Here is a 12,254-nt window from a genome sequence, read left to right on the forward strand (position 1 = left end):
AGAGACTGAGACAGAGACAGAGACAGAGAGAGGGAGGGAGAGAGAGGGTGGGAAGGGGAGAAGGAGGGAGGTGGAGTTTGAGGGATGGGAGGGGATCTCATACAAGAAAAATGCTGACGCATCAGCAACTTGTAGATTGACTTCTTCACCGAATGATGACAAATACATGTGTCACGTTAAATGTACTCCAGTCATCCGTTAAAGCAGAATGACATTTGGCTACATAGCTTATTTTGAAATACGCCCACCTAATAACCGAACACACTATTGTGAAAGAATCTGATATCGCAGCAGGAATACGGGTGTGAAGAGACTGACCTTCAATTAATAACATCTCTTTACGTCAAATCACATCCTAGGGTGCATTTCCTTTGTCTTGCTACGACAAAATTACACTGCTCGCGACGCCTTCAAGCTATTCCACGCGCTTCTCTGTAGCGGCCGGATGGTTTTAAGCGGCTGGAAATGTGTGCAATTAGTTCCCACTGTCAGTCTGAAAGGAATCGATGACTGTGCCTGCACTGCACAAGTCGTGTGTATTCTCCGGGATTACAACTGTTTACGCCATTGATTCCTGATGGGTCGGCACTGAGCACCAACCCATAACCAAAGCGTCGAATAATATTTTGCTTAACCTCTCGACTGCCTAGCCAAAATATAACCCTATGGAAGAACTGGTGACACTCTGGGACGGCAGTGAAAATGTAAAAAAAAAACCATTAAAAAAGAGAGAAATAACAAGAGTAAGAAAAAAAAAAAAAAAAAAAAAAGCCAACAACTGCTACGATGAGCCTGCAACAGCCATCATTTCTGGGATTGAATTTTACAATCATTACGGTAATGGGTTTGGACAAACTACTACAAGTGCCGAGAGGAGAATGACGTCTGTTCTGCGGTAAAGTTTACCGTAATTACTCTAATGGACGGGTGTCTAGAGCACCACTGCCGTCCTGTCACATGACTGTTGTTGCATTCAGCCTGTTCTTTCAAAAGCCTGGGAGCCATCGGAATAGCAGTATCATTGTTGCTACCATGAAGCTCCCAGTCTAGAAAAGGAAAGCGAAAGGGCAACGCCCTCTTAGAAATATAGTAACAATACAGTTATTCTGGTGCATATTTGTAAAACGAGTTATTTTTGGCAAGACTAGCTTCTTTGTCAAACACTTTATCCGCATTGGTGCAGTCTAAAATAGCATCTACAGTGATCTGAATGGGAGGACGAGTAACGTCAGAACTATTGCTAAATATGAATGATTACCCTTCTTTTTTTAGTGCTGCAATGTGTAATGGAGTCAACGTACTTATTGCTTCCCTGCAGAATATAATGTTATACTGCATTTTGAGTTTAAAGCTGAATAAGACGAAGAAGTATGTCAGACGGACAAACAGAAAAAACCCAACATTTGTTTAGTCACAGTACAGATTTAACTCCCCCTTCATCTCTGTACTATATTATTATTGGAGTGGCGGGACCTCCAAGAGAACGTCCAGTTCCGATAGGATGAGTGCACACAAGAAATATGTCTATGTCTGTAAGCTGGTGTCTCTATGCGTGTTGTTTGTGAGTGCCGGAGCTAGTCATGAGGACATCTCTTCGTAGGAACAACGTGCAGAGGTATTTGTAGTTGCCTTAACCCTATCCCTACGCACTGGGTTGACTTTGTACACCCGGGGTTGTATTCTTCACACTTTATAGAATACTTCTTGTACGAAGTTCTTTTTGAAACTTTCAATATTTCTCAAAAAATCATTTTGACAGACTGCTATGCAAAGCGTATGGACTGGATTAACGAGAAAATTTCCTCTTTGGAAAGTGGTGGCTCAGAGTTCCCCACGTCGTATGGATACAATAGTAAAACACGACGTACGGATACGGTTAAACCCTGCGCACACTGCCAATCAAATTCATTTGATTGAGTCAGGGCCAACCAGAGTTTCCTTCAAGGATGGGGCAAAAGCTACCATTTTTGCACTGGGTTATTACTTTCCTTATGTTTCTCAGTGTAAAATATTTAAAAGACAAACGGCCTTTACAACACTTAATGATATGCTTTATGATATTCTATAAAGGGAAGGTACCGAACGCAGCTCAGAGAATACCAATAGGCAAACTACACAAAAAGTAGATGCATTGTCATAATGTCCATTTGTATGCTAAATGTTGATAAAGCCAACCTCTCTTTCTCGTTTGTCACCTACACGAGTGTCAGAAAACCCTTTCAGACCGACGTATTTGAGCCAAAAGGACACTGAATGCAAATTAAAAACCTAAGAAGACTACTCAACCTAAGGCGTCCTTCGCACACAACATTTTATAAACGTCGGAATTTTTACATCTCCATTGCCAGAATCTAATCATTTAACAGGAGGGCTAAGAACATCCCTGTCAGGTAAAACCCATGCTAAAAGGGATACAGCATCCTAGTAGAAAGACCCCAATTTTTTGACTGGTCCTGTACAGCCCAGAAACATTTCCTTCTGGGATAATAATGTATTGTCTTGTTTTATCTTATCTTATCTTATCTTATCTTATCTTACCTAAATTAAAAATTTTATTTTACGGTCCTGTACAGCCAAGAAAAATTTCCCTCTGGGACAATAAAATGTCGTCTTATCTTATCTTATCTTATCTTAAATATTCTCCGCACTCATGAATTGAACTCGGGTCTTCTTCATGCGACGATGAAGCGCCTAACAGCTATGGCACAGACAGCACTTAACCCACAAGGATGTGTCCCAGAGAGGAATACCTTTGTCAACACCTAACACAAAGACAAATGTCAACAGACGTAACCGGATATAGTGGGAAGTGTGCCGCGGAAAACAAGCCCGAAGGACACGGACAATTCTTCTGTCACCACAATTAAAACTGACAGAAACATCAAACGACAACGGTCTTTGAAGGAAAGATCAATGTATAAACACACCGATAAAATAGGACGCTCCGATAAGCTCACAGATAACAGTTAGATCGGCAAACAGATCGATCAACTCCGCGAAGAAGAAGATGGATGGTTACGTATATTATGCGGTGACATTTTTTGTGTGCTGGCAAAGTACACTAGTTTTCATAGATACCAGGAGAGTGGGTCTTCTGCCCATAACGTTCCGTCAAACAAAATCACATGCTTGAAGCGGTATCACTCAGCCCGCGGTCTAAATCGAATCATCTTGTGTAACGCTTGCCGAGGCTAAGCACCGCTTAAGATCGATGTGAGACTAACAGCGGAGGGTGGTGAGCTGAGTAAACAGGGGTGTGTTCTGGGGGGCGAGCTGCTTCTCCAAGCTATTAGCGAGCAATCACGTGACTGCTTAATCCCAGACACGGAACGTACAACATGGGGAGCATCTTCTGGTATCTGCTAGGCGAAGTATAAGCTCCTTTCTCTCAGATTTTTACCCCCCAAAAAGGTGTTTTTAAGCCTCCAGCGACACAAGTTAAATCATGTATTAGACAGGCCTTCGATTCTGCCAGTAAGGGCCAATTCGGACTGAGACTGATACATCGTAACTAATTATTTTTAAAAATCTCCCCATTAGTGAATCAAACTCGGGTCTCCTGCGTATGACAGCGAAGCACCTAACCGATACACCACAGGCGTGGGTCTTCTGTCGGAGATGGACGTTATAGCAGAAGCCCCGCTTCATAACACTCAGTTTTTACATGGGGCTTAAATCGTTACTATCGCTAGAAATCAGAAGGCAGGAGGAAGGAAAATCGAAAAAATGTGCTTCACTCTATAGGGGTTATAACCCTTACTTCGATGTGTAATGGCATATTGGAGCGATTTTTTTCCCTCACACGAACAGCTAGCTTCACAAACAGCTAGCTATAGACACCCTCCCCCAACCCTTCCACCTTTTTTTCTCGCTTTTGCCTAGTTTAGTTGAGGAAAAGCAGTGCATACAATTTTTCCTTCCCTTCGTTCACCGAAACAGCTCTTGGACAGCTGGCAGCTCACATGGATTTTCTCAGAGCCTAAAAGAAGAATACGGCGATCACACGATAGTACATACAATTTTCTGACCTAATAGATGGGGTTTTTTTACGTCCCATCGACATAATTTGGACTATTAAGGAGGCAGGCTTCCGAGTCTGCCTGTCAGGACCAACCAGGGCAGGGAGGGATACTACTATATTATCCCAGCAGAGAGACCCAGATTTCCGATAAACATTTCTCCCGACTCGAGAACTGGACTCGGGTCTCCTGCATGCGTCAGAAAGCACCAAACTGGTCAACTTAACAGTTTTGGAAAGAAAGAAATACCAACACGCTGTGTACTTGTGGAAAAGGCCTTTTTCTTTTTTTTTTACGTTTTCTTTTTTTACCCAGGTATTCATTTCTGCCGATAAAATATCTCAAAGATCTGAAGGAAACCTCTGGCACCATCTAAACTGAAAAGTGAAATAATTATGTCTGCAGCTTGTTTATCAGCGCCAAAATCAGGAAGCGCGTTCCAAACCAAGAACCTTTTCAGCTGTCTAGCATCCTGTGCGACGTCAGTTTTCATTAACACAAATTCATCCTGTGTCTATTTTTGAAACAACAATAATTAAAGGAACAACATGGCTACAACAAGTTAAAAGATAGGTGGAACATTTCACGGTCGCTGCTTTGAGGTACACGGAGGTTGAGAATGACAATTAAATTGAAGCTTTGCTTACGGAATTGAGGTTCAAATGCAATTATCAACCTCATCTGAACGAACAAAAGCAAAGACGCAAACATAAGACTCGGTAGATATCTCCCAGCGTACGGCTACACGATGCTGAGAGAACTGCCAGAGCTGCAATCTAGACATAATAAATAAAGAACTTATCTGAACCCACTCTTTTTTAAATTCGGAATCCAAAATAACTCTTCCGGCGGCAGATTGGGAAGAACAAAATCACGATGCACAAAAATCTCAACTATAATAAACTTCACAAATATCATTCCTTGCATTGTCTGGACTACTGAGAAATACAAACTAATAATACTATAGGCCTATTTATCATGCAGACAAGATCCGTGCAATCACAGGTAATGAACCAACTTTTTGGGATAATTCCGTAAATAGTTCACTTAGCAAACTATACATTATAGGATACTGAACCACATTCTGTCGATATACCCCTGCCCCTGCTCCTTTTCCCTAATAAAAAATGAAAAAAAGAACAGCTGGCTCCAGCTGGGATGTGTGCCATATCTTTTTATCTGGGAAGTGTTTGCGTTTTTCTTTTGTGTGGTCTGTCTTATGTTATCTCGCAATCACTCGCACATGCTTAAGCGTGCACTGATTAAGGAGATCAGGCATTTGTCCAAAGTATAGGAGATCTGGTACGAAACCGTTGTTCTCCCCGACTACATATTTCTAACCCAAGAAGATGAAGATAGAGAGAGAGAGAGAGAGAGAGAGAGGGGGGGGGAGAGCGAGAAGGGAGAGGGGAGAGACAGCGAGAGAGAGAGAGAGAGAGAGAGAGAGAGAGAGAGAGAGAGAGAGAAAGAGAGAGGGGGGGAGGAAGAGGGAGACAGTGGGTTGGGGTTACAAAGATGTATATAGATAGGAAGATGAGCGGGAAAGAGGTAAAGAGATCTTACACTACGAAAACCATAATAAATTTATAACGAGACTATTCTGCTGAAATATTTGTTTACATGGAACCACTGCCCCTCCTTCTCCCCCCCCCCCTTTCTTGCAGCAAACTCTTTTCAAGTATCCGCACAGAGGGGGACATACATACAGCAAACAGACAGCCAGCCAGCCAGACAGCCAGCCAGACAGCCAACCAGCCAGCCAAACAGACAGACAGACAGACAGACAGACAGACAGACAGACAGACAGACAGACAGACAGACAGACAGACGGACTGACCCCCGATAGATAGATAGATAGATAGATAGATAGATAGATAGATAGATAGATAGATAGATAGATAGATAGATAGATAGATAGATAGATAGATAGATAGATAGATAGATAGATAGATAGATAGATAGTTGGCTAATGAGCAGGTACTCTGATCAATGAGCAGATTAAAATTTGCTTGAAACGGTGGTTCAGGACTGGGCTCGAATAGAGAGACAGGCAGAGGGCGGGCATTGACTGTCATAGAGAAGCAACAATTGACCGGACAAGCAAACGAAATGTAACAAGTTGTAGCTAGAGTAAATGCCATTGACAGCAACTATTGTTCTATTCTCCAACGAAGAGACACCACATTTCAGTCTATAAGAAACCTGCACCATACCAAGTAAGACACGTACCTACAAACACATTGCACACAATTCACGTATTCAACAAGCATGGTACAAGAAATCTATAATAACAGCATTTTCAATCAACACAGAACGAGATTTCATTGCAGGTATCATCAACTTTGACAAAACTTGCTTGGGAACACTTACGAGCAAAACAGAGAACAGTAAAAACAAGTAATACATAGAGCGTCTAAGGGAACAGACATTGTATACATGGCATAAGCCCGCAAAAGAAGGCACACGAAATACTCGTAACATGTTGCAAAATCACATTAAAACAAAAACCAAAACAGAACAGCAAGTTCATCGGCATTCACAATAATATAGGGTACACCAGCTCGAACGTTTCATCGCAAACTGACAACACTGACGTCATAATAAAATAATAACACTAGCAGATAAAACAATCTCACATCGACAAAAATGAAAGTAATTTTCTACAAACAAAATGAGGTTTTCAACGCCGCGCATATAGACAGGACGACGGGACAACAGAATATTGAACATCACCCAAAGATAAGAACGATGATGGTAAAAATCAAAAGGACCAAAGCCAGACAAAACAGAAAAGAAGACATTCACTGCACATTTCAGAAGAGCCTAACGTAGTGACATAGAGAGGTCTGACGAAACAGTCAGAGCGAAATATCCGTTCCTTCTACAGAAAGCAGCAACTGAAATAGAAAGTGGACAGACACAGTACGGAGGGAGTCAAAGAAAAACCAACAGAGGGAGCAGCAAAAAATGGGACAAGAACGAAGCGAGACGATTTCAAACACAAGTCCATCAGTGTTGGCACCAAGTTAGTTGTCTTTTGTTTGATTATTAAGGAGGAACAACTGACAACGGTGCCAGCAGGTTTGAGACATGTGCGAATCGCAGAGCAGGAGAACTGAAACACAGGCGGACCGAGAACCACGAAAAACGCCGAGAGACTCCGGGAAACTATCGCTGGGGAGGCGGCGGATGACAGAGGCCCAGCTAGCCATGCTGAAGGCAGAAGCTCTGCTTACCTAGACCAGCTCCGTCCAGGCTCTGCGTACCGCCATCTGCCGTCGCTCCGTCACCATCAGGCTGTCCCCGGCTCCCATCTGACCCGTCGTGGAAGAGTAACAGTTCTTTCTGCTCCGCCTTTTCATCGCCAGTTCCATCTACTTCACTCCTACCTCTTCTATCTCCTCTCCTTCCTCCGAAATACTTATCCGTATCATCATCCTCTTCCTCTTCTTCTTTGATAGACGCGTGTGTTGGAGGTAGTCGGGACTGTGGACTATAGGCGCCCCCCTCCCCTGCACCCGCAACGTCTTCCACCCCGCTGCCTTGCCCCATGCTGTTGAGAGGAACATTCTCCTCAGGCAAAGGAGGGTTCTCCGGATCACCTTGCTGCTGTTGTTGCTGTTGCTGCTGCTGTTGCTGTTGCTGCTGCTGCTGCGTGCGATCTACAGAAGATTTCCCTCGAGTGCGAATATCCCGCCTGATGGAGGGGAGGCGCAGTTTAAAACTACGATGGCGATCTGAAGGCGAAAGAATAGACACAGACGGACATACAACAAGGGTGACAATCCACGAGTATTATCAGATCACGACAACAAAATGGGTCCGCCACAGCGCTCCTGAAATTGGAAAGATTATGTCAAGTAACTATTAAAAAAAGTGAAGAGAATAGTTTTTTTGAGAAGACCAAATTCAGTTATTGACCATCTTCTCTTCAGAACGTTTGGCTACGTCAGAGAGGAAATGAGCTCTCTGACATCACCGCAACAGGAAAAAAGGAACGAGTCGGCTTCAAAAGATTGGTGCCAGTTTGTAGTTTTCAAATAGAGGACAGTGTAGAAAACATAAACCCGCATGCCGTCAGACTGAGCGCTTCCACATAAACATACAAAAACAGACAAACTGTAAAATGTATTCATCTCTGAATTGCGTGCTCAACAGCTGAGATAATGAGCGGATAAACAATACAACTTGGGAGATTTTTGCCGGCCCTTTTCGAAGCTGTCTTTTGGTTGTTTTCTGGGGGTTCCTAACATTTGATGTGTACTTCCTGAATCCCCTATTATTTCTGAATACCCTTTTCTCTATTATATAAAACTTAGATCTACTTATTTAGGAAAATTTTTATCAGAACCTGAGCTAAGTTCTAGAGGCCATAGCTGAAAGATTTAAACTGAATTTAAGTAAAGTTAACGTCTTTATCTCTCCAACAGCGCTTATATTAGAAATTAGTACTGGTAGGGAAGGTGTTCACGACACGAGGAACGAAAAGGAGTGTTCTTGGGAGGGGGAAAAAGGGGGAGGGGGTGTCCCAGTAGCGTGCTGTGAGTAAGGTTTAAAAGCAAACCTCTAGGAAAACTTGTTTCAGACCTTGTGGCCCATCAAGGATCACTACGCCGTTTCTACCATGCAGCCAGGTGTGGGCAGAGCACTTCTACATCAGCTCCGGTAAGAAACCCCTGCTTAATCCAAGAGCTGATGAATGTGTTCGTTCATTTTCATAAAAGGTTCCATAAATTTGTTAAAAACTTGTCATTTCGTACTTTTCTGACTAAAAATAGCCCACTCACGTACATTTTATGCAATCTTGTCGTACACATACCACTGAGTTTTTCTTCTGATCACCAATGGTCTAAGTCTCCTAACCTCTTTAGCTCACAGTACATCCCCCTCTCCGCATCAAAATTTGTTTTATCCTCCTTACCCCCGAGCCCACCCATCTCGCGCCCCGCTCCCCACCAGCTTACAAGATATTCCTGGTCGTACAGCCACTTCTACAGCAATCAATGTCCCAACGACGGCACAAGAAAACAGAGATCGATACGACCACAGAGAGCATATCCTTTGGTTGGCTGGAGAGAGAGAAAGAGGGAGGGAAAGAGAGAGAGAGAGAGAGAGAGAGAGAGAGAGAGAGAGAGAGAGAGAGAGAGAGAGAGAACGAGAGATAGAAATAAAGAGAAACAGAGAGAGGCGGAGAAAACGAGAGAGGCAGACAGAGAGAAAGAAAGAAAGAAAGAAAGAAAAAAGAAAGAAAGAAAGAAAGAAGAAAGAAAGAAAAGGAGAAAGAGAGAGAGAGGGAGACATATAGAGATAGAGTAAGATACAGAAAACGAGAATGAGAAACAAAGAAAGAAAGAAAGAAATAGAGAGAGAGAGAGAGAGAGAGAGAGAGAGAGAGAGAGAGAGAGAGAGAGAGAAGACAGTAGCAAGCTGCTAGCATGTGGACGGCCGGCCGGACAAGCCTGGCACTGACCGGACATAGCGCGTGATCCAATCAACAAAGTGGAAGACAGCGCAGGCGGGAGAGCGTGTGTGTGACGTGTTAGTTATGACGACACGACAGTTAGAGCAACGACACCAGTTCTCTGCTAGTACAATGGGGTATTGTAGTAGGGGGGTCATCTCTGCACAACCTATAGTAAAAGCATGTAGTCAACATAGACATGTGAGAAAAAACAAGGAAACAGACTGATTGTGGTCATGAGTACTGTGTCAAAGAGCAGAGCGGTCATACAGCGTATTGGTACAAAGACAAAAGCCAAACAAGCACTGACTTTGACGAGACAAGAATGCATCGTGAACGCAGACTCTCGTTATAACTTTGGGTGAGAGGATTTTTCGGGGGTGGGGAGACCCGAAAACTTTCAACTTTTCTTCCTTTGGGGCGACTAAAAAAATAATAAAACCTGTATACAAGACAAAACAAAACAAACGACCCCCCCCCCAAACACACAAAACACTAAACCCCACAAGGTCACAATGTGTTTTAGAGAGTGGGTTTTACTTGATTCCATTTCTTTATGATCTCATATATTAAAGCTTAAAGCATGTTCAATTTGTTTTCCAACATTGCAATGTTCATAGTCTTTTTGGGGTTATGTTTATCCTTCTAATTTCTCTAATGGAAATTTCCACTCTAAAACAAAAAAACAAAACAAAAACAAAAACAAACAACAACCCCCCTCCCTAAAAAAACCAAAAAAAACCCCCAACAAAAAACGGAGGGCTTGATTCAATCAAAGGATGCCTTCGGCTAAGATGTAATTCAAAGACCTAATCCCTCAACCTTGACTGCCTAAATATGAAGACACCATGTGTTCATGCATCAACAGGTTTTGTGTCTACGGCAGAATCAAATATGACACCAGTCATTTTTCTTCCTACATTTTCAAAAGGAGCATATTATGTTTCACTTTTCAGCAAGAGAAATAAGACTAAAAAATATCTTGTTTAATCACTATACATGTTTGAATAGAAACAAACGATCAAGAACAATGCTTAAATCTTTTATAGACCTATCATAATTGCATTTGAAAACGTTTAGGAGCGTCCATGTGAATGGAGGGGAAAGTCGGAACGAGGAAGTCGCAAGAACTATTATTAACAAAGGCTTATTTATTTACTTTCTATCACCCCACACATTTATGTTTTACGACTCTTTAATTCAGTTCCGACCCAAAAAGGACGGGAATTTTAGAAATCCTCTCACCCAAGCCCAACGGCCTGCCAGCATCCAGACAACCTGTGCTCATAAAAGGACGGCATGAAAACACTGTCGCTGTGAATAAAACCATACAGACATACGCACACACAAACAGAATACAACACACACAAGTGAATGAGACGGAGAAAGAAAGAGACGGAGAGAGAGACAGAGAGAGAGAGAGAAAGAGAGAGAGAGAGAGAGAGAGAGAGAGAGGCGGGGGAGATGGAGAGGAGGGAGAGAGAAGGGAGAAGAGAGAGAAGAGAGAGATAGAACGAGATAACAAGAGAGAGAATGAGACATAGAAAGAAACAGAAAGAGAAAGAGAGAGAGAGAGATAGAACGAGATAACAAGAGAGAGAATGAGACATAGAAAGAAACAGAAAGAGAAAGAGAGAGAGAGAGAGAGAGAGAGAGAGAGAGAGAGAGAGAGAGAGAGAGAGAGAAAAAGAGAGAGAGAGAGAGAAAGAGAAAGAGAGAGAGAAAGAGAGAGAGAGAAAGAGAGAGAGAGAGAGAGAGAAAGAAAGAGAGAAAGAGAGGGGAGATGAGATGAGACATTGCATTGCTGACGTGTGACACGTGTGAAAAGACAAGTCATAAAAAATACCGTACCAAGTGCGTAATCAAAAGTGACATGACACGTATTCAGAAAGTGCAGAAACAAAAAGCCCACATCGTGAGGAACTTATACAATTATTACGAAACAAATACACACTCACAAACACATTTTGATACATAGACACAATATAACGTTATTTTATATTTTCCATCACCAAAGCGTATTGATTTCGATATGAATTTTTTGATAATAATGTGACAACAACACTTTGAACTGGGCGAAAACTATTTTACACACACATACACAAACACACACACGCACGCACACACACACACACACACACACAAACACACACACACACACATACACACACACACACACATACACGCACACAAACGGCGTACACGTAAACACACATACAAACAAATACACACAAACACTCATACCAACTCAAACAAACAAACACACATACACGCACAGTCATTAATTAACACTCCGTACGCGTTTCCCTTCGATTTCTATACATTTTAATCCCCTTTCTTTTTTTTCCTTGTTTGACGTACATATTGCTTTCCCATGTCACTCACACGCGAAATGACTAAGACTTAAGCCAAAAACTCTTTGGCCACAAAAACGTTCTATGCAGCTTACCTTTCAATCACATATAATATCATTACAAGACGTCATCAGCCTTTCCAATCAAATCTTTTTGCTGTGTGTTTTATGTCAGTTTCTTTATTAAATTCATGTCTCCTCCTCTCGAGTCCCCTCCTTCCCCATCCATCCATCTCTCTTTCTCTCACTCTCTCTACTATTCCATCTCATACTCGTACAGATATCTTAGTAATATCCTCCCCTCTGCTCCTCCCCCCCCCACTTTCTATCTCCCTTTCGTTCTTTCTCCTTCTCTGTCTCTCTGTCTCTCTCTCTCTCTCTGTCTGTCTGTCTGTCTGTCTGTCTGTCTGTCTGTCTGTCT

The 12,254-nt window shown here is 42.4% G+C and overlaps 1 protein-coding gene across 4 annotated transcripts in view; it reads right to left on the bottom strand.

The window, feature by feature from the left end:
* Positions 1-12,254, bottom strand: part of LOC101863051 (potassium voltage-gated channel subfamily H member 6) — a 270,601-nt gene that overhangs the window by 120,391 nt on the left and 137,956 nt on the right. For all 4 annotated transcript variants that reach the window (XM_035972094.1, XM_035972095.1, XM_035972093.1 and 1 more), the window contains exon 5: positions 7,256-7,756. In XM_035972094.1, coding sequence (XP_035827987.1) covers positions 7,256-7,756 — 501 coding nt within the window. The remainder of the gene's footprint in view (positions 1-7,255; positions 7,757-12,254) is intronic.

The sequence above is a fragment of the Aplysia californica genome, unplaced genomic scaffold (genome assembly GCF_000002075.1).
Source record: "Aplysia californica isolate F4 #8 unplaced genomic scaffold, AplCal3.0 scaffold00576, whole genome shotgun sequence".
Taxonomy (NCBI): domain Eukaryota; kingdom Metazoa; phylum Mollusca; class Gastropoda; order Aplysiida; family Aplysiidae; genus Aplysia; species Aplysia californica.